A 24,153-nucleotide genomic window follows, 5' to 3' on the forward strand; every position below is an offset into this window, starting at 1 on the left:
ATGCCTTGTTGTAAGTGGTAAATGGATACTTTATCAACCATATCGTGCAAACAGTATCAAAATTACAGGTATATATACACATCCGGCAAGCATCTAGGCAGTAGGCCGCGTAGTGTAGTAGCACGTTGCTTAGTAGTTATCATGCTTGCCTGCAAATTGAGGGTCATTCAGGCTCTTCTAATTGGGCTTATTTATGAATGAAGATGAAGTGTATAAAGCATGGTTTATAGAGTGTTCATTCAGATAGATTGTTCATTTAGATAGAGTGTTCATTTAGATAGAGTGTTCATTTAGATAGATTGTATTGTAATTTGCGGCTTGTTAAAAAAAAACACGCGATGGTAACAGCCAATTGTGAGGAAGGTGTTCCACTGACGAAAAAAAAATAGTGCTGCTAGTAAATGAACGTGAGAGTTTATTAATAATACAATAATCCATATATTTACTATATTAATATTATTGGAAGGAATTTAAAAAGGCATTTTGTCAAGATTAATATTATTAATTATTATTAGTAATATTACTTAACTAAACTAGCTCCACACACACTCTTGTAGAATTTACATTATAATAGTTAATCACCAGTCAGTGTAGAGTTTCTTTTAATGCATGTAAAATATATATATATTTACAGAAATATGAAATCTATGGCTATACATAACAATTCAAGGTGATGTAATTTTGTTAAAGACGTAGTATAATTCGTTGTGTACCGTATGTAACGGCGTCTATATATTGTTCTAGCAGTACAGAAAACCTATCTATACTTCGGACGGAAGTGTTTACTGAACGTTAAAGATAATATTGCATATTGCTTGGTTTCCAACTAGCGACGAAAGGATAAGCCGTATACGCAACGCAAGCAAGTGACCAATAACAAGCGACAGTTCGAATAATCTATTGCTTGCGATTGGCCAAATACACTTACGTTGTGCTACGTCCTTGTGTTGCGTTACGTCTGTAATGTTAACTAAGCATTTGAGAGTTGACTAATAACAAGCGACAGTTTAATAATTATATAAAATCTATATTCATAATGAGTAGTAATTTACATGATATTTAAATATTCATAAACATATTTAGTAATATACAGTGCAATAGAATGTGTTCTCTACTTTTTGTAAAGCTCTCTCTACACTATCAAACTATGTGACAACAAATGTGATGTGCCCATATATGGACATGATGATGTCATATTACCGCCATATTTTGGTATATCACCACCATATTTGGGCACACTTGTTTTGTCAAACTAGTGTAGACAGAGCTTTACACGAAGCAATGTGCAACCATTCAGAAGTCAGGAACGTTCAATTCGTTCGAATATATTCGCGCTATTGGGAAACAGGCTTTAATCATTATTGATCGATTGATGTTTATTATAGAGTAAATTAAATTTCTCAACGAAAGCGTATAAAAATATTTGTATTAAAATAAGTTCACAATAAACGTTAAGTTTAAACTTGATCAATATGTTCCAATTCCCATCAACCACTGTCGGGTATACTTTAAAACCTGGAACATCAACTCAACGAATTCACAAAAGCTAATGATTGAGATGCCGATGTATAACCCAGCTGTACCGCCAATATCGCTAATTAGATTCTCCAACTAGAAAGAGAGATCACATTAGTATTAATAATAATAATTATTATTTAAAAAAATTAAAATTTTTTTAAATACCGAAATATAATAACAATTGAATACTAATCATACAAATCTTACATTTTTCGTTAAAACACTTGCTCAAACATGTTATATACACACACATAGAGGTCTAGGCCTAAAACTTACTATATCCGATTTTGACACATATAACAATAATGTCTTGTGTCAATTCCTAAATACAGCATCATATAGGCCTATGTTTCACATGATGCCTGTATCATGGAAGTAGGTTAAGGAAAGGTTATGGTCTATAATACAGGCTTCATATTATGTTATCACAGGTGATGCTCTATCACGGAATTTTCCTATAACATTGGGTAAATGTAGATACTGTATCGATCATAATCGGCTAACATGGCTTGTTAAAAATGTATACTTACAAGATACGCCGGTTCCTCTGTTGTGCTTTGGTAATTTAGTTCCTCAAAAAATACTTCTAATCTTGCTATGTCCTTGCTACAAAATTGGTAAAGAAATTGCAATATTAATTTGTTTTCACGTGGATTCGTATTAACATGTGAGTCTTTATGCTTTATAAATTTTAAATTCATAATCTATATGTACTGTTTATATTTTTTAAGTACTTTATATCAGCTGCTGCTTTTACGATTTTTTTGAGAGCTTTTCGAGAGCTTTTCCAACTTTCGTAAGTCCTTGATTAACGCCTTAAGTGTTGATAAGATGTTGTGAATATACGGTATGCATTTCACTGAAGACATCTGTAATTTTCTTATGGCTGTTTTAATTAATCGTTTTGATTTAGCTTTTTACTTATTTTAATTGTATGTCCATTGAGATTCATCCACTGATATAGCATTTTGTCATTAATTTGCCTTTGTGTTTATATATAAATGTATCTGTATATGTATGTCTTACCTCACAGCAGTCTTATCATTGATGTACCGTGTTTTGTCATTTATACTGTGTATGCTTCGTAGTAATTGGTTCTGGGGAAAAATTCAATTATAAATTACTAAATTATTAATGTATTATTGTAAGTATTATTGTAAATAGGCCTAGACATAGACAGAGCTCTAGAAGCTGTGTATATATTTTTGTGACGTAAGGTTTGTGAAAGATGTTTTTAGTTACAAATTAATGTAAGTGAAAAAATGTTTGTTTTTAAATTGTAGATAGCATACAAGATTGAACAAGGCAAAGAGAGATTGACGCAGGTGATTTAATAACTCCTGCAGTGTATAAAATCCCGTCGCCAGGCTACAGAGACGAGTGAAGTCACGACGACAAAATTTCAAAACAAAATGTAAGTGCTCATTTGTTAACTTTATATACATTTCCAAAAGAAGTCTCTTTTTATTATACATGAAATGAGTCTATGAACACTTAGCCAAGATTCGTTCTCACTAGAAACCAAACTCAAAGACGTAAAAGCAACGCAAGAGAGTTGACCAATGACAAGCGACAGTTCGAATAACCCGTCGCCTGTGATTGGTCAAGTCGCTTATGCTTGGTTCCCAGTTGAGAGGCAACACAGATCGTAACGCAAAGTTAGTTGACCAATCACAAGCGATGAATTATTCGAACGGCCGCTTGTCATTGGTCAACACGTTTGCGTCCTTGTACTGGTCCCAGTGGAAACCAAGCTTTATGCTGGGGTTACGTCCTTGCTTTGCGTCTCTAGTGGGGAACCAAGCTTACAATACTTCTGCCGAGTAGAAAGCCGCGGCTTTAGTACTTATATGTAGCGTAATGACAGTGCATTTCTTACCAAATAGATGTCGGATGGCCAAGTTGACTGGGATATTGTTCTACTGTAATATTCCTTGCTAAAATCAAAACAAAAATAAAAGAATCAAATGTCAGTACTACAGTATATTCACTTGTTTATAGTAAACCATCATTGTTTCATTGCAACATAGCCTATAGCGTTTAAAATACTCATGAAATTATACTTTACGAATAGGAATTATAGTGAATGTCTGCGCTCATGTCGTAAATTAAATTAAGTTTTTCAATAAAGTAAGACTATTGATACTAACTCGCATTGTTGAAGACAATTACAATCTAATAACTTCTGATTGTAGAAATAGTACATTAACTGTCTGCACACATCTGAAAGAATAAATAGTATACATTATCAGGGTTTAAATAACACCTAAATAGATTCCTGTCACCATTTGAGTGGACGATTGTGGGTCACATGATACAAAATAGTGCCCTATTTTTACGCTCGTGAGTGCGGTGGTGTATTCTATTTTTGTCGATGGAAAGAAATAGAATTTCATTTTTAACCTCTGGAAATTAGTTGTACCATTCCACTCATAAACATTCATTATTTTGTAGGCCTATATTATTTATCACAAATCATAGAAATGGGAAACAACAGGACATGTCTTTATGAAACCCTCAAATCAAAGTTTTTAAACATTTTGTTCTCTTCGAATGAACACGATGAATAATAAGTACGTTCCTTTTTCCAAGCTAAAGTAATATAACATAGCTAACGCTATATGATATAGGCAGTCCTAGAACTTTGTTATAATTTTGTGCGAAAACAGTGCGAAGAATAAATTGCAAACAAATGTAATTTACCTTGCGTTTTGTTCAAGATTTCACATCGCTCACTCGGGTCGGCAGTAACTGTATCCGTACATCCGCATTCAGATTTTATTTTATTTATTGCACAACTTTTATCACAACCCTACGTATAAACACACATTGTTAAGCTTCATTCTCACTTGTACGCAACGCACAACGTAGGCGCAACGCAAGGAAGTTGCCAATCAAAAGCGACAGTTTGAATGATCCATCGCGTTGTGATTTGTCAGATTTCTTACGATGGGCCTGCATGCGAGTAGGAACCAAGCTTTTTTTTACTAAAATGTACAACAAAAACTAAAGAATAGCCGTGACGCTTTCCTAGAGGCACCAATGAAAGATAATGATAATTCCTGTTGGCCAACTTCAGTAAAAATATGATATTAAGTATAGTATTTAAAATGATAAAAGATTACTGCACTTGAAAAAGTTAGTTGCTCTTTTATGAGATTTATGAATAATGTGCTCGTACAAACAATGTATTCATAACCTACCACTGCATCGTAACTTAAATCCACTCCTTTAACCCCAAAAGCGTTGTACATATTTTCCTGAAAGTCTTCCGACTCCGAGATACAATCGCCATATCTGCCTCCAAGTTTCGAAACTACGTTCTATATCCGATAATAAAAAGTATCATTGTGTTACATTCACATTTAAATTGAAAAGCTCACGTTAGAATAACAAAGGAAGAGTATTTTTTATTTGATACCATACCATACGCAATAGTATATACGCAACAGTATCGGTGATTGAAATTATGAAAACTTTCGTTTTCATAAAGCACCACTATAGTGACGTGTCTATCGTGTCGAAAAGTCATTCTTTCAACACGAGCGTACGCAGAATGACTGTTGACTGTTATTGTTGACTAAATAGCTGCGTAGTTGGTTGCTGCGTCGTGAAAACGAATTATGTGATACCAAAAGCAAAACGTTTCTTATAGTACTAATACGTAAATGTACACATTTTTTACTTACGTATCGGAGACTGACAAACGTTATAGCACCAGGTTTGATAATAATCCCTTCGTCTTGTGGGAACTTGAGTCGATCGTGTGTGTCAAAAATTACCTTCACGCCAGCATCTCGCCCATAAATGCTTATGTACTCTTTTTGCTCAAGAAAAAGTGTGAGCTTCAGGCCTAAAATAAACAAAGTAAAAACAGAGTAAAAACAAAACATTCACAATGACGTGAGAAAAAGCCTTGGAAGTAATAAGCCAGGAAAATTAGTATTGCTTAAGAACTGTATTTTGGAACGGGTATATTTCCACCCGATTCTGCAGCTTTCATTAAGATAACATAGGCTTGTATCTCAATGACTTGCAATAGTCAGTTAATATCTATCTAATGACAGCTGAAGAATCGGGTGGTATTTCGGTGTTTAGTGACTAAAGTTACCGTATTTTGCGCCCGTCCTTGTAGAGTTTACTAAGCTACTTTCATCTCTGCCGTGGTTAAATATGTAGCAGTTACCATACCTATCGTCTTGAAATTCGTCAAAGTCACTGAAAAATTGTAATTCGTGTGTCACTACATTAATACTCTTTAATACAATATCTTGCCAGAGTGATAGCCGCAACACGTTATGGCAGGTGTGTGTTTAGAGAGATATTAAAACATTAGTAAATGTGGTTGGTAGTGTATTTGGAGACATTAAGGGCAGGTGGCAAAAACCAATTTAGCGGACGGCGGGCTGAGCGAGCTTCTCTAGGACGCAACGCAAGGACGTAAGCGCACCGCCGCAGGCAATTTTACCAATCATCGCGACGTGCGTGTCGCTTGTGATTTGTTTGTCAACTCATTTGCGTTACGCCTAAGCGGCTTAGATGACGTGTCCAAGTGGGACCAAGCCATACCTTGGACTACAAGACCTTTGGTCGTAAGTACACTGTAAAATAAAGTCCTCAGCTTGGTGACCAAGTTCCTCAATCTCCTCATCTCCAAGTTTCAATACATCTTCCAAGTCACTGTAATCCGGATTTGAGCTAAAAGTAATAAAACTGTTCCAATCCGGTGGGTCTTCACCTTTGACCCTGTCGAAACCACGTTCATTGTAAAAGTTCTCTTTGAAATCTGTATACAATACAGGGTTACTGGTGTAGCTTGTGTATGGTTCATACCAATCTTCGGGAAACGTTTCTTCTTCGTTTAATTCTAAAAAAATGCAAATATATAACGGTCTGATAATTTCAACCTGTATATATATATATATATATATATATATATATATATATATATATATATATATATATATATATATATATATATATATATATATATATATATATATTATATATATATACTTTTTATTTAATTCGTAAGAAATAAAAAAATTCTTCTAGAAAGTTACTCAAATATTATTTGCTTCTTATTATCATTTTATTATTGCTATGATTTAATCTCTATTTAACATCATTCTATGTCAGAGAGTGGTCTCTATTTGGAAAAAAAATTGTAATTCTAAAGTTATGTCTACACTATGATGATGTCATATCACTACCATATTTAAGCATATCACTACCATATTTGGGCATATCACTACCATGGTACAACATTTTGTTTTTTTGTCACATTATTTGATAGGATTGTTGACAGAGTCTTATAATTACCTTGACTAGTGCAATCTTCTTCGTCCTTCATATTAAAGCAATCAAAGACAGAATTGCAACGGTAATAATTATGTATACACAATCCTGACTTACAAAAGAAATATCCATCTGGGCATGTAAAGTTTTCTGAAAAAATAGAATGAGAGAAATACTTTGAAAAATGAACCGATAGATATTAATTATTTCTGCCCATATTAAAGATACAGATAACTCGAGATTATAATTCCTTTGTAAACGCAACAAAATATACGTTACATACTTACATGCATACATCATGGAGGATCATCCAGACATATATATGCACAAACATACAAAGAATTTGTGGACAGAGAGTGTGCTTTTTAATATATTGTGATGGCGCTAGTTACACTGCGTTAAGCATGAATAATAATGACGTAATGCAAAAAGGGCGGAGACAGATTAGTACTCTGGGTTTATTGCGGGTATGCGTGACCGTGTACGTTATGCTAAGGCAAGCCATGCGTGTTATCAAATAATGAATAATGAATTTAACTGGTTGTCATAACATTGTGTTCATGACGTCAGAAGCTTATTGGCCGACGTCATGCATATAATTATAAAGTATATGTAAATCAATTGTGTTGCGTAGCACTGTGTAAATTATATATAAATCATACTGTCAAATTATAAAAACAGTGCTCATGTTCTTGGTGGGTGAATCTGTGATAATATCATATATGGCTCTGTGGTCTAGTGGTATGATACTCGCCCTGTAAGCGAGATGTCGCAGGTTCGAATCCCGTCAGAGACATTTATTCATACAACTAAATATACGGTTTCGAATACTGCACTGTTTCTATAATTTTACAGTATGATTTATAATTATAAAGTATCTTAGTGTACATTAGTATTTATACAAAAGATTTTGCTCACCTAAACCATCGGGTAGTTTTTGTTCGAGCGAAGGACAGTATGGTCTTTTTTCGTCTTCACCGTCACTGCAGTCTTCAACGCCGTCACACTCCTTCACAGCCGATATGCACCTCTCCTCACCTTTTACGCATTTCACTTCTCCAGGTCGACAATCTAAGGAAATTCAAAATGCACTGCAAATATCAATATGTACAGTAGGCATAATATAATTTACTTTTTTTACATTTTTTTTTCATTTGAAAATACTGTTTATAGGCCTACTAGTACTAACTGTTCAAATACCAAGTTCGAATAAATTAGGCTTAGTGTTATTAAAACGTCCGGAAATGGAACTCTCAAACACATTTTTTTCTACAGCTCACTATGTCGGTTGGTCGGTCGGTTGGTCGGTAAACACTAACTTGAGCACGCAACTGCAGCCATGTAGGCCTATATAGCCTTGTTAAAACAGGGCATATGTGTCAAACCTGCATTCGAGCTCGTAAAAAAACTAGAGCTAAGCTAAGCAAGTCTACTCAGACATTGTTTTCAAAGTGATGCTACGACGCGATTAAATCGTTATAGTTCCCTGAACGGTTTATTGTGGACAGGTTGTAGGCCTATAACTTTGAAACATTATAACTCACCTTGAGCTGCAGGTCCACACACAAGTTCATCATCCCCGTTTTCACAATCAGGAAAGTTATTGCAAATCATCCATTCCGGAAGACACTCGCCGGAGGAACACTTAAACCCTGTTTCGACACAGTCAATTTTGGTGACTGAAAAAATAATATTTTAAAACACGTCAAGTTTCAATTAAAAACTATATAATATTATTTCTTTTTTTTGGTATCATATCAACATTATTTATATGTTTCTTTTTCCACTCTAAAGTTCTGTTTACACTATCAAAGTTTATGTGACAAAAAATGTGATGTGCCCATATATGGACATGTAATTATGTCACGAACTCCTCTTACGTATGTTTCCGAGCGGTTGAAAATACTTTAGGAACTCCCTTGTGACATAAAAGTATACACACAAAATCCACAAAGTTGTAAAATAACTCAAAAACAAAGCTTTAATTTCAATCAACTTCAACTTTCAACAATCCAGTAAGCACTTTAAACAACAGCTTCACAATGACTTTACAATATAACATCCAACCTCTAATCCAACCTCTAATCCAACCTCTAATCCAACCTCTAATCCAACAACCTTCTTCAAAATAAATGCTTCAATCAAAATCCTTCTCCCACTTACAATTGTCATACTTCCCCTTATATACAATATGTTCATAACCTTCTAGATCATTCCTTATACTTCTCATTATTACATGATTACAGTTTCTATTAATAGGACTTCTGGAATGTTCTTGATTGTTCTTATTAATTATACATGGTTTATTAAATCAAAACATCTAATTCTAGAATGTTCATGTAAATACTATGTTACTCTATATGTTAGGGAATGGTAATTTATTACACTCCCCCCTCTTTCTGAGCTCAAAACTCTTTCTTGGAGTTTTGAAGGGCAAGTATACACGAAAGTGGCAAAAGTTAACCCACTCCTATTCTATAAAACTTAAATACGCCATAATAACATACAACATAATCATTAATAATTACTAATAATGAACAAACAATATTCATGTAAATTTGTCGGAATGGTTCACTAACAATTACTGACATAGGAATCATAAAATCCTTAAATTTAGTTTTATACTTTGAGGCTTTACAATACTTTTTCAATGAAATATCATGTGAAAATTTCAAAACACTATTACTGCAATGATATAAAACCACTAATTGCTCTATTGGTTCTGTCTGGTGTTTAGTAAAAACTTGCCTAAATAAAATTCCATCCTTACAGACTATCTTTATAGTGTCATCATCCTTCTGTACTAACATCTGTTCTCGAAGTGAAATTAAAGTTCTATCCTTAACCTGATAATCCTTAATTTTATCTCTGCCAATATCTAAAATGTCTAATTCACTATCTTGGCTAGATTGAGCTTCCTTTGTTTTTGCAAACTCTTTCCTAACTTTTCGTTTCTCACTTCTGGTTTTATGAACTTTTTCCTTGGGAGGGTTGTTACTGAGTAGTTGGCCATCTAAATGTCCAAATTCTTCTTGAAAATTAACCACATCATCTAACTGATGTGAAATAACCCCAGAAGCTTTTTCCGACTTTAATTCGTTTTCCTCTCTTAGTTTTTCTTTTCTAGCATGATCTCTAGTGGCAACAAAACTATGCCTATCATGATTCTTATCCCCCTTCCCTAATAAGTCTCTAAATTTAGGAAAGTCCCTACCAAGAATTACATCTCTTGGTAAATCGCTGCAAACGCCAACCAACAAATTATGGTCTTCGTTATTAACCTTAATATTGACGAATGCAGTAGGATAGGCTTGGACATGGTCATGGACGCACCTGCATGTAATTTTAGCTTGCTCCGCGCGATTAATTTTCTTAGCCGCTACTAAATCAGAATGAACAAGTGTCATATCACATCCAGAGTCTATCAAAATTTCACAATCACATCCTTCAACTAGGCCTCTACAAATGTAAGGTGTACATGGTTTTGAAACAGTATCTGTTTTTGTCGACAAAAAGCCATCCTTACTTCGACAAAATCGTTCTATGTGGCCTACTTTTTTGCACCGTCTACAAACGAGAGGTTGTCTAGCATCAGATTGTGATTTATGAAAGTTATCAGGGGGATTATTATTACCCTTACTGTCAACTTCAGGAGTGCCTTTCACTGTTTTCTCCTGGTTGTTTCTATTTTCGTGTTTTCTATTTTGAAACTTTTTCTCAAAATCGATACCTTTTCTAGCTTGAAAATAATTATCTGCTAATTCCGCAGCATTTAATCCCGAATCTGGTTTATGTTCTTTAACCCAAATTTGTACCCCTGTGGGCATAATATCTATCAATTGCTCTAAAATAACAATTTCAGCTAAATCATCTTTGCTTTTATCAGCAGGCCTAGCCCACTTAGTAAATAAATCTTTTAACCTAACATACATTTCTCTATAACTTTCTTCACTTTTCTTTTTAATTGACCTAAACCTTTGCCTATATGTCTCTTCAGTTATGTCATACCTTTGTAATATTGCTTTCTTCACTATGTCGTACTGGTTACTTTCTGTCACTGGTAGTGATGCATAGGCTGCTCTTGCTTTGCCTGTCAAATGAGGTATTAGTTTTACTACCCAGTGTTCTTTTCGCCACTCATAGGTGTTAGCAATACGTTCAAACGTAGTGAGATAATTTTCAATATCATCACTATCAGAAAGCTTTGCAATCTGAACTTCCTTCAATCTCATTATGTCTTTTAATCGTTTCTCCTCACTGTCCTTTTGCTTGTCCATTAACGCCATTACTAATGCTTGCTGTTTCTCCATATCTTCCCTACGTAAACGTTCTTGTCTTTCCATATCTTCCCGACGTCTTTCATTATCTTCTTGACGTGAACGTTCTTGTTGTTTCATCATCTGCTGCATCATAATATTCTGCTGTTGCATTTGCTGCTGCATCAACAACAAAAAATCTTTTGAAAATGAGTCAGCCCCTGTAGGGTTATGTCCACTGGTTGGTCCAGACTCTTCTGCCTGTTGTTCAGGTTGAATTGATTGAACTGATTCTACATCCGAATCAGTTTCATCGCCGCCGCTGTATTCTCTACCGGATCTTGTTGTTGATTGTTTATCAGCCATTTTTTAAATCTGGATGAGGGTCTTGTTACTAGTTAATCGTAGTTACCGAGACGTTCACAAGTCTACTGTTCCAAATAAATAATGTACTGTTCTTAAAACAATGTTTGTGTACTTACGATTAAACAAAACGTAGCACCACGGCTTCCGTAAAATATCTCAGTATCGTAAGTACCACTTCCTCAAAATATCAATAAAAGTACAGTTGATCCTAAACAGCCACCAATCTATGGCAAAATACAGTAGATCAAACTGCTACCACAAAATATCACAACAGTACTGTAGATAAATACACAGTTAAGTCGAACAGTAGATCGAAATAACCGCTGCCACCAAATTATGTCACGAACTCCTCTTACGTATGTTTCCGAGCGGTTGAAAATACTTTAGGAACTCCCTTGTGACATAAAAGTATACACACAAAATCCACAAAGTTGTAAAATAACTCAAAAACAAAGCTTTAATTTCAATCAACTTCAACTTTCAACAATCCAGTAAGCACTTTAAACAACAGCTTCACAATGACTTTACAATATAACATCCAACCTCTAATCCAACCTCTAATCCAACCTCTAATCCAACCTCTAATCCAACAACCTTCTTCAAAATAAATGCTTCAATCAAAATCCTTCTCCCACTTACAATTGTCATACTTCCCCTTATATACAATATGTTCATAACCTTCTAGATCATTCCTTATACTTCTCATTATTACATGATTACAGTTTCTATTAATAGGACTTCTGGAATGTTCTTGATTGTTCTTATTAATTATACATGGTTTATTAAATCAAAACATCTAATTCTAGAATGTTCATGTAAATACTATGTTACTCTATATGTTAGGGAATGGTAATTTATTACACATATCACTACCACATTTGGGTACATATTTTTGTCAAACTAGTTTGATAGAGTAGACATAGCTCTTAATATGTCTTACTATTTGAAAGCGTTTCATTGAGTACATCCCTTCTTTTGCGTACATTTGGCTCACTTGTTGAATTAGTGATGTCTGTCAACAACCAATTTCCTGAAGTTGTATATCCACTAGATATATCTGCGTCTGTTGCAACGCTAGAGTCGATCGCCTCAGTCGTTTCCGTTGACCTCTGCCAATTGATGCTGGATGCAATAGTGTTGGCCGTTGGAACCATTGGACTGGTTTCATTGGGAATGTCGTTGAACGTAAATGAAAATGTAGGATCTGAGGTATTTGGTTCAGTTGAAGTATCTGGTCTAGTTGAGGTATTTGGTCCGATTGAAATATCTTGTCCAGTTGAGGTGTCTTTTCCAGTTGAGATATATGAACCATCTGTTGTTAAATCTATCGTTGAATCTGTCGGGTCATCTGATATATTTGCATATTCCGAAGTAGGCGCTTCTGATCCATCCACTCCATTGTCTGAATCATCCAATTCACCGTCTGATGTAGTATCCACTACATTTTCTGATGTAAAGGAATCTGGCGTCATATCTGAGGTATATGCATCCTCGTTCCCACTCTCACCACTTTCGGTATTGGTAATATCTCCCCTATGAGTGCCCACAATACTGGTACTTTCGTCACTATTACCGCCGATACTATCAGTACCATATCCTGCACTACTAATGTAACCACTACCGCTACCGCTACCGCTACCGCTGCCACTACCGCTGCCACTACCGCTACCGCTGCCGCTACCATATCCCCCACCGCATACGCCTGTTGATGTCTGATCATTATTATTGGAAGAGGGCGGCGTATAATCGGGAATTACCGACCCTGTAAAATTGAAGAATGAAGGAATTAGTTTCAAATCTCCATAAATTTAAAATGTATTAGCTGAAATGTAAACTGCTTGATTCACAGATCTATAATTAATGACTTTTAACATGCCTTCTTCGAAGCAAGTAACTCCGGCATCTTCGACGTGATCGCAGTTATGGGAATTCCATCCAGGAAACAGACAGTCTGCTATGTTAATTTCTGTGCCCAGACAGTCAACATCGTCGAGAAGTATTTCTCCAGTTCCACTTCCAAAATAAGCCCTAAAAAACAATGCGTTATTTTCTTACGAACTATGAACCCCTAGCTGAGTGTACAAACTATTTGAACCCTCTAGCTGAGTGTATACTTACGAACTATGAACTCTAGCTGAGTGTATATTACGAACTATGAATCCACTAGCTGCGTGTATGCCTACGAACTATGAATCCACTAGCTGCGTGTATGCCTACGAACCATGAATTCCTTAGCTGTGTGTACGAACTATGAACCCCCTAGCTGCGTGTATACTTACGACCTATATGAACCCCCTAGATGTGTGTACGAACTATGAACCCCTAGCTGCGTGTATATTTACGAACTATGAATCCACTAGATGTGTGTACGAACTATGAACCCCTAGCTGCGTGTATACTTACAACCTATGAACCTCCTAGATGTGTTTACGAACTATGAACCCCTAGCTGCGTGTATACTTACGAACTATGAGATTCAACTGCACTAGAATATCCAAGCATTTTACAAATAACCGTAGCATCTTGAATGTCCCAATCGTCGTCGCAAACAGTGCCCCATGTACCTTTGTAGTATATCTCAACTCGACCCATGTACGTAGCTGGACCATCAACCAATCGTACTTCTGGAACTGTAAAAACATTTAAAAATCTGTGTGCCATAGTAAGTAGTATTTCTCTGATATTTCTATTTTGCTTACTAAAATGTGTATGTAATGTGCCCAAATATGGTAATGACATGCCTAAAGATGGTAGTGATATATCATCATGACTATAGTATATATAGGCACATCACATTTTTTTGTCACATAAAGTTTGATAGTGTAGACAGAGCTTTAAAGACTTACCCGTCGTGCAAGTAGCAGACGATGGGTCAATCGGTGGTGGAACGTCGCATAACACTTCCAAATAAACGGTGCCACTGATGACGACACAAAAAGGTCCATCGGTTCTGCCATCCGGGTTGCGACAATAGTTCGACTGCTGTTCGTTGTAATTTGTGTTTCCCCAATCGCCGCAAGTCCGTCCATCGTTAGTGACAGCAACGGTTCCAGAATAGTCGAGACCATTATCACGTACGTAGCATTCTGTGTATACTAAAATAACGTATATTATTTTTTTTTAAGTGGAATTTTCTACCGACCTTTTGCTGTCTGAAACATGTACGGTAAACTAGATGTGAAGTCGTCACCATGACGAGTTGACTACTGTACAGTAGGAAGAAGGCTGAAATATTAAGGCGAGTGGGTGATTATAAAACGCACAAGAAGAGGTTTGGATATCAGGAAAGGTTGACAGATATTAGGATAGGATAAGATAGTATAGCCAAGACCAAGAAAGATGAAAATTGTAAGCCTATCAGACGAGAGTTGGACCACTTCAACTTCATGTAACAGCACAACGGCACCTACCTAATCCGAAGAGCTGCAAGAGCAAAAGACGACGGATTCTCATGGTTAGCAAGACAATAACCCCTTTCAGAGGGCGGAGCAGCTACCGAGCCTGAAAGGCAGGAACTACAATGCCGGGAGCGCGGTACAAGACGAATACTCACATTCTGAACAATTATCTATTGACTCATCCCAGCCATCAAAGCAATCATGAATTCCGTTGCATTTCTTTAGATCAGTAATACATGATTGCGATACATTATCTGTATTCGTGCACAAGGTTCCATTACACTCTGTCGACAAAATAAAAAAGTGGGTTACAAGTTTACTTTATCACTTGTACCTTACTGTAATCAAGTTAATTTAACAACAAGACATTGAGCTCGCTTTGCCAAGATCTCGTAACACTAACAGTCCTTTGATATTATGTCTGGCTGCGACAAATACCAACATTACTGACTTTTACTGGCCGTGGAAATATCAAAGGGGAAGGAAAAGAGGCCGACCGATAATCTGGACGATCGATGACCTGGCCTAGGGGTGTGGGGCATAAGTAATGAGTGTTCTCAATATCTCTTACCTTCACAATTGGTTCCATACCACCACGTATCATAACAACAGCACGTGTATCCATTATCATTACTCGAGTCTTCCACGCAATACCCGTTGTTTCCACACGGACTAGTGTAGCAGGGTTTAGCTAAATTGTTAAAAATATATATAAATAATAATGTTCTAATTTTTAACAATTCACAGCCCTCGCGTGACAGGGTTTTATTAATTGTTTAAAATGTCTACATTAATAACATAAATAATAATGTTTTAATTTTTAACAATTCACAGCCCTCGCGTGAAAGGGTTTTATTAATTGTTTAAAATGACTACATTAATAACATAAATAATAATGTTTAAATTTTTTTTTATTCAGCAATCGCGTATCAAAAATATTGAAGAATAATGAGTTAATATGGTTACGGTTATGTTTTAATTGAAAAACGTACAAGAGCAATTTGACTCATCTGATTCGTCGGCACAATCTACGTAATTGTCGCACTCCCAGAATGTATGAATGCAAGTTGAATCCGAAACACACTGAAATCCCTCGCAATCTGTAATACAAAAAGAATGACAATATTGTAACCGTAGTCCTAAATTGTTATCTAGGTCGTGCCCACAGATGGTTCTCGAATACACAGTAATTTCAGCGTAACAAAACTGGCAGGACTATAATACATTGTCGTTTACAGAAACGAATAAATAGACACGATGATTTATGTAGTCAACTAAAATTAGCACCCTGGGAATTACTTCCGAAGGAGAAACTTACCACAAAATGAGTCCAAATTTTTGAATTTGTGTTTTGTATGTAATATGGTTGAGGGAGGGGAAAGCGGATAGGTACAAAGAGGAACAATTTTTAAATATATTCTTTATCCACTTAGTAACGAAATATTTTGTTCATGTTTTATAGGCCTATAAATAATATACCTCTAAATACAGTAAAACATTTGCGATTTAATACTTTGTTAAAACTGTCACTGTCATAATCGATTGAAATATTAAAGTACATGTCACGATACACCACTACGACGTTTATATTATTGGTAATTATTAATTAATACAAACGTTGAGAAGGAACTGTCAGTATAAAGTTTATTTGTATATCTAACAGTAGAGCCTATCCACAATCTCAGTAATAAAGTTTATTTTTATATATTTTTATATTACATTTAACAGTACGAACATTCACAGTAAGAAATGCTCGATTCAAATGAGGACCAAAAACAGTTAATAGGTATTTACAGTATTGTCAAAGTATTGCAAGTTTATTCTCAAAGGGCCCATATATTTACCTACCGTATGTGTTAAACCAAGGGCTCATAAATTTACCTACTTCTGTTAAACCAAACTCTGGCAGACTGAGAGATTTGGATGTTCCATTCATCGCAAATCAATACATTTGTATAATCGTATATTAAATCTATCAAAATAGTATTTTTTAATGAAAATCGGCCTGTCTTCAACATTATGATGCTGTACTCTAGCTGTTCAACCGGTTTTCAGCTATTAAAAACAATTATCGTAGGAGGAGATAAGAAAATGCGAAGCCTCCTCGCATTTTTGTGGCAGGTATTTTTCAAGATGGACATCCATTAGACAGTGTATACCACGATCGGAAAACACCCCTATTTGGGGCAAATCGTTGAATCGTCAATAACTAATTATCTAACATAATTTAATTAGTAAACAGGGTTACATCAGGTGGTTAAAATCAGTACCGAAAGTACGAACCAACTTTATATACCATCGAGTAAAAATTCTAGAAGTAAGGCGCGATTTACCGAATTTTGCCCTTACGTAAATTTATATATAGATTATGACTGTCGTTGGCGTGACAAGAATTAATCTCTTCTTGCAAGTTCCTCTATCAAGCTTGGTTCCCACTAGAACGTAACGCAAGGACGTAAACGCAACGCAAGCGTTTTAACCAATGACAAGCGAAGTTATAGACAGTTAGCAATCAAAAGCGAATAAGCCATCGCTTGTGATTGGTCAATTCACTTGCGTTGCGTTACGTCCTTGCGTTGCGTCGCTAGTGGGAACCACGCTTTACTGGTATTTTTGTTTTGTCTCATTATAAATTAACACTCTTTTGATTGTATTGCTTTTACCATTCATAGAAACTAATAAATGTTGAATTATAAAGATTGGTTCCCTCTAGAGACGCAACGCAAGCGAGTTAACCAATGACAAGCGACAGTTCGAATAATCCATCGCTTGTCATTGGTCAACTCATTTACGTTGCGTTACGTCCTTGTCTTGAGTGGGAACCAAGCATTATGCGTAATGCAAGAGAAACGATTATCTGATGTGTTGACTGTCCATGATCGCAGTTACCATTGCTTCCCCGTCAGTACCTGCACATTGAAAATTCGTACGTAGGCCTACTAGTTGAACCAGAGAAGAGTTAAATTACAATATAGTGATTTAACTCTTCCCTGGTTGAACTTAGTTTCAACTAGGATGGAACGCAAAAGCGTACAAGAATACCAAGTTCACGCTTGTGATTTGTCCAGTTACTTTTACGCTTATATCATTGCGTTACGTTTACGTCCTTCGACGTTCCGTTTATTTCCGTCGGCGTTCCGTGTACCTCCTTCGACGTTCCGTGTATGTCCTTTACGTTACGTTTTGTCTTTGCGTTATGATTGTGATACGTTTAAGAAATTGCGTAAATTTACGTCCTTGTGGTAACGTAAACGTTTGCGTTAACGTTACGTATTTCGTTACGTTTACGTAAAAAACACCAAACAGAATGTAACTTGAATGTAACGTGAATATTATAAACTTACCGCAATTTTCTTCATCGGATCCATCAATGCAATCATTATTGCCATCGCACTTGTAATTGATATTTACACATCCAAACGTATATTGACATTGGAACTGATTGGTATTACATGTGTCTGAGGATAAACGTAATTCCAATTAGATGTAGGAGGTAGATGCACCTATGACGAAATTCTACTTTGTATCAAAAGTAGGATACATCTGGTGAAAATAAATCTCATTTCAAAGGATAAAATAATCGCCGCAGTCGAACGTTATTAACGTTCCCACTAGAGACGCAACACAAGAACGTAACGCAACGTAAGTGAATTGACTAATCACAAGCGGTGGATTATTCGAACTGTGTCATTGTTTAACACGCTTGCGTTGCGTTTACGTCCTTGCGTTACGTCATAGTGGGAACCAAGCTTTACAGAAGGTATACAACCAGTCAATGGTTAATTGCAGCCCCCGAAATATAATTTTAAAAGCGCCAAATTAGGTTTCATTTGAAAATTTTAATTTTCCAAATAAGCACCGCAGTTGAAGAGCCGTATTTCAAGCTTTGTTCCCACTAGGACGCAACGCAAGGACGTAACGCAACGCAAGGTGATTTGATCAATCTCAAAGCGATGGATTATTCGAACAGTCGCGTGTGATTGGTCAACTCGCTTGCGTTGCATCTACGTTCTAGTGGGAACCAAGCTTCAACGTCATTCACATTATCTTTAATTATATAACTATCATCAGACATTTTCCCTACATACCTGAACCGCTGCCGCTTGCATCTCCACAGTTTTGTTCATCCGTTCCATCAGAACAATCTACGTAATTGTCGCATCGCCATGTGTGGTATATACATCTATCGCCATCACACTGAAATTCAGTATCTCCGCATAAAGACGGCGCTACAAAATAAAAGGAAGAACACAAAAAGTAATATCGGAACTTGTCTGTAATAGTAACGTGGGTTCTTCGACGGCGGTAGCGAAAGGTTAAAAACAGACGAGGTAAAGATGCTTTAAATATAATTATTAATATAAAATATGACGATCAGTGCTGGAGAATTGGGGTGGCTGGTGAAAATTGAAAATGTCCTCATGCTGGCTACGTCCCTGTTTAAGTATAATTCTAAGTTGTTTTCTAACAATTGCTTTTCATCATAGACCATTTCTGTCAAGCTTTTTGAGAACTAGGCCTATAATGAACAAAATAATATAGGCATACCTATGGTTGTTTGAGCCACCGCCAAACAGGTGTCGGCAAGCTCGTCTTCCCCCGTAGTACAATCATTGAAGTCATCGCAGAGATAGCTACGTGGTATACATTTCAGTTCTCGTTCACACAGATAGCCACCAGTTTCAGAACACTTTTCTGCTTCTGTAAAACGAAAGGAAGTTCATTAATGCTTTGGAAGTAATCCTACATAGTTCCCTCCTCAATGCCTGGTTCAGAGACGCAACAAAATGATGTAACGCAAGTGAGTTGACCAAACACATGCGGTGGATTATTCTAACTGTCGCTTGTCATTGGTCAACACGCTTATATTGCGTTTACGTCCTTGCGTTGCGTCCTAGTGGGAACCAAGCTTTATTGGCCTGTCATGGCTTTTAGCGCGCGTGGCAGCATAACCTGAATGGCCTCCTTTGGGTTTTTACTTTCATTCCACCCACGACACTTCCTGTTTACATGCTTACAAAACCTAATTCCATAGTCCAGGGTTTCATTTTTGTTCTCACTTGGATGCAACACAATAAGTAGGCCTAATTTGATCAACCACGAACTGTCGTTTGTGACGTGTCGACTCCCTTGCGTTGCGTGTACGAATCGCTGCGTTGCGTCCAAGTGTGAACCACACTTAAAGTGTAGTTGGTTTCAATTATTTTATTATATTTTACTCATATCAAAAGCCTCATGAAGAGACTTAAGGCCAATTTACACAGACGAGCGGCAACGGTAAGCCGAAAACCGCGTATAGCTTGTCTCGTAGAATCTATATCGATGGATTACTCGAACCGTTCCTCGGTTCTAGTGGGAACCATGGCTTTAGCGGAAACCACCCGTTCCCTCCGCACTTTGTGTAAATGGTAAGGAAGAACATAGATTCTATATTTGTTATTCCCTTTACCGCTCGTCTGTGTGAATTGGCCTTTACCGAAAGATAAGCACAATGCGATCTTCTTTGAGATGTGGTTGGAATAAAAACATTACTGCTAGCTAGCTAGGCCTAACACTATAACACTGTATGTTATACCCTTTTTACTAAACATTGTGTACCCAGTCTGTTAAAAATCACAAGCCTATATAATGTGTATACTATTTGTCTTGCTCTGTTTTATGTTTTTTTACCTCCGCCAAGGAGGTATATGTAATCGGTAGCGTGTGTTTGTTTACCTCCGCCAAGGAGGTATATGTAATAGGTAGCGTGTGTTTGTTACTTGGCCAATTTTCAATTTGGCCAAGTATGTTGATCTGTTTGGTTTGGACCACTTTTAAAAATTATTTTCAGACCTGCTAGTGTTAAAAGATAGGACAGAATTATCAAAAGCCGGTGAGCAGTCTTAAATTAACAAGTAAACTTAAATTGCATTTTCTCGGGAACTACTTGTCCAAAAAACTTCCTTTTTGGTACAAGAGGCAAGAGTTATAATTTGTGATTTGTAATTTTAAAACTGAATTAGATTTAATATAGAGGTTTTCTGATGCGAGTAGTTTACAAAACCTATTTCTTTTCAAATTCACCTGTGTGTTTTTTCGCGTTGCTGTTCTATTGTTAGCCCACTGAAGGTATTGTTCGTTGAAAGGCTGGTTACATAACCTGTACACCAAACTCGTATACACATGATTTTAGTGAAATTAGCCTAAATCACACAGCATAAGACACACACTTTTGGTGAAAATTGGGTCAATGTCAGGAGGCCAATTTTGATTTGGCCAAGTATCGCGCTATGCGCGAAGGCTAGTTTGTTTGTTTGTTTGTTTGTTAGCAGGATTACTCAAAAAGTAATTACAAGATCTTTACCAAAATGAATAGACTGATAGATATGTGGTCAAGGACCATTCCATTAAATTTTGGGACCATTTGAAACCACAGTCCCAATTCTGGACCACTTTTTAGTATACTTTTTTAGACCTGCAGTGCTAGTATTAAAAGATAGGACAGAATTTTTCAAAAGCCGGCGAGCAGTCTTAAAGTAACAAGTAAACTGAAATTGCATTTTCTCGAGAACTACTTGTCCAAAAAACTTCATTTTTGAACAAGAGGCAAGAGTTATAATTTGTGATTTGTAATTTTAAAACATAATTTGATTTAATGTGCACGTTTTTTGATGCGAGTAGTTTAAAAAACCTATTTCTTTTCAAATTCACTCGTTTGATTTTCGCGTTGCTGTTCTATTGTTAGTCGACTGAAGCTATTGTTAATTGAAAGGCCTGTTACATAACCATTACACCAAACTCGCATACACATGCTTGTAATGAAATTAGCCTAAATCACAAACAGCATTAAGACACACACAAATATATATATATATATATTTTTTTACCGGAGAAATCTTATGTAAGAGAATTTTACAGTAGGCGGAGGTATGCCCTCTCGGAGTGGCTTTCTAGTTTTTTATTGTTTTAGCATTTTACAATTTATAGACTTCAACACGTTTCGATTTACTAATCAACACGTTGCCATAGACGCATACTTAGGTTACAATATAAACATGTCCATTATTCCATATTTCATGATGGTACGATGTTATTATAGCCTACGATTGAGTTGATTCGTGACTAATTGCTCTTAAAATACAATAGAGTTTGTTGGTATGAAATATTTAATTATGCTATTTACTGTATTAGTTACAACTACAGTGAAATGCATATCGATCAATTCATTTATGTATATAGGCCTACAAAAAAGGTTGTTTGTTCCCAGAATGAAGACGATTGCTTAATTCTAAAGCAACGTTCGGAGCCTTTGCTATAATACAAACTTGTGCAGAATTTCTCCAAAACAAAGTTGTTCTGGACCGACCATACAGTGTTATGCCAAATCGTCACTGGGCCGAATTGTCCTGCTATCGAACCTACTGTGCCTAACTTGAAACAACGTTCGGAGCCTAACCGTTGCTATAATACAAAATTGCTCCAAAATGAAGTTGTTCTAGATCGACTATATAGTAGGCCAAATCGTCCCTGGGCCGAATTGTCCTACTATCGAGCCTACTGTGCTTAAAACAATGGTTTTCGCTATAAATACAAAAACGCTCGACTCTTACCGCATGTAAGTTCATCTGACTCATCAGTACAGTCGTATTTGCCATTGCAGACGAGCTCCTTTGGAATACAACCGCCCCTTTCGTTACATTTAAATTCACGAGATTTGCACTCTGAAAAAAAATAATATCTCGGCATTAAAAACTGAATTAAAAGTGTAAAAACTGGTTTTTTTTTCAAAATCAATTTATTTCTAAAAAAAGTTTTTAAAAAAGCAATGGAACATTTTTACCCCCACTGTAAGCAAAGCTTTGTGGACTAAAGCTCTGTCTACACTATATCAAGCGCTATGTGACAAAAAATGTGATGTGCCCATATATGGACATGATGATGTCATACCACTAACCATATTTGAGCATATCACACTTTTTTCTGTCAAATTTGGTTGATAGTATAGACAGAGCTTAAGAACAGAAGAATGAATGAATTATTTTTTAAAATTATTTTTTCCCTGAAAAATAAAAATGATTAGTACATGTATACTCTGTATTGTCCCTCTTGTGGTTTGTAGGCCTATTGCCCTGTAGCGACGTAATATTGTAATTTGTTTTCTTATTATATTTTTGTATTAGGCCTATACTAATACTATTGTCTGATCTTTTTTTACTTGTTTTTTTACTGTTTATTTTTATTTGATACAATCATATGAGTTTTTTTCTTTTGCTATGGATATATTATGTCATCATGGTATCCTGAAATCAAAAGATGAATGAATGAATTACTAGTTGTTCTGGTGAAAACAGACTTAAAGCTCTTTTGAACTTATTTGATTTTCTTCTAGACTTTGCATCTTATTAATTAAATAATTTGAATAATAATCTGTATAAATTTGTCTAAAGCTCTGTCTACACTATCAAACTTAGTGTGACAAAAAAAATGTGATGTGCCCATAATATATGGAGATGATGATGTCATATCACTACCATATTTAGGCACGTCACTGCCATATATGGGCACATCACACTCGGAATAATCCTGCTGAAGGAATATTATTTTTCTGTTTGTTATCCTCCCACGGGATTTATCAATCGATAATGATTATTGATTTTGGGTGTGAACTGGCCTGATTAATGAATGAATAATGAATTCATTAATGAAAAGGCAGACAGATGATGGTAATACGGAAATATTGATGAATAATTTAAAAACCAAATAACAATACGTGATTATTCACGTAATAATTCATGTTTTGAAAACCGCACAATTTATTAATTTTATACACAAAATATTGATCAGTGATGATTAACAATACCCGCCATCTTACTTTGATTCAGCAGTACATTATAATACAAAGTACCTAATTAATTTAAGTTAATTAGTTTAAAGATGTATTGTTCCCCCTGAAAAAAATGTTTTTGTTGTTGAATATGCCATTTTAATATCACATAATAGTTGGCCACTTTGACCAAAAAATTGGATCTAAAAATGATGTATTTACCTGAAAAAACTGTAATTTTAAGGGGAAAAAATGGTCAAATTTGCATGCCAGCCAATGGATTTTTGGTTGAATTTAACCATTTATTATGTTATTTTGTAAGTTAGACCTTATTTTTTGGGTTTTTTTTTCTATGGAAGTGATTAACTTTATTAAAACTACAAAATAGCCTATTTAAAGTCTGATTTAATTGATCTTCATTTTTCAGGCTTTTAATCAAAGAATATTGGTTTAATTCTCGTTTTCCTCTAATTACTATATATAGTATCTCTTTGATTCTTATCAATTGACCCAT

At 35.7% G+C, this 24,153-nt stretch overlaps 1 protein-coding gene across 1 annotated transcript in view; it reads right to left on the reverse strand.

The window, feature by feature from the left end:
* Positions 1-530: 530 nt before the first annotated feature.
* The window catches only part of LOC140043625 (uncharacterized), a 28,320-nt gene continuing 4,697 nt past the window's right edge, over positions 531-24,153 (reverse strand). The window contains exons 5-28 of the mRNA XM_072088144.1: positions 22,426-22,536; positions 19,385-19,537; positions 18,925-19,065; positions 18,181-18,294; positions 15,829-15,936; positions 15,408-15,527; positions 14,992-15,120; positions 14,285-14,533; positions 13,903-14,068; positions 13,315-13,466; positions 12,379-13,200; positions 8,361-8,495; positions 7,735-7,887; positions 6,841-6,966; positions 6,088-6,385; positions 5,630-5,736; positions 5,208-5,371; positions 4,722-4,841; positions 4,222-4,330; positions 3,669-3,741; positions 3,398-3,455; positions 2,545-2,615; positions 2,049-2,124; positions 531-1,611 (exon numbers count right to left, since the gene is read on the reverse strand). Coding sequence (XP_071944245.1) covers positions 1,468-1,611; positions 2,049-2,124; positions 2,545-2,615; positions 3,398-3,455; positions 3,669-3,741; positions 4,222-4,330; positions 4,722-4,841; positions 5,208-5,371; positions 5,630-5,736; positions 6,088-6,385; positions 6,841-6,966; positions 7,735-7,887; positions 8,361-8,495; positions 12,379-13,200; positions 13,315-13,466; positions 13,903-14,068; positions 14,285-14,533; positions 14,992-15,120; positions 15,408-15,527; positions 15,829-15,936; positions 18,181-18,294; positions 18,925-19,065; positions 19,385-19,537; positions 22,426-22,536 — 3,899 coding nt within the window. The 3' untranslated portion in view covers positions 531-1,467. The remainder of the gene's footprint in view (positions 1,612-2,048; positions 2,125-2,544; positions 2,616-3,397; positions 3,456-3,668; positions 3,742-4,221; positions 4,331-4,721; positions 4,842-5,207; positions 5,372-5,629; positions 5,737-6,087; positions 6,386-6,840; positions 6,967-7,734; positions 7,888-8,360; positions 8,496-12,378; positions 13,201-13,314; positions 13,467-13,902; positions 14,069-14,284; positions 14,534-14,991; positions 15,121-15,407; positions 15,528-15,828; positions 15,937-18,180; positions 18,295-18,924; positions 19,066-19,384; positions 19,538-22,425; positions 22,537-24,153) is intronic.

Source organism: Antedon mediterranea, chromosome 3, assembly GCF_964355755.1.
Source record: "Antedon mediterranea chromosome 3, ecAntMedi1.1, whole genome shotgun sequence".
In the NCBI taxonomy this organism is placed as follows: domain Eukaryota; kingdom Metazoa; phylum Echinodermata; class Crinoidea; order Comatulida; family Antedonidae; genus Antedon; species Antedon mediterranea.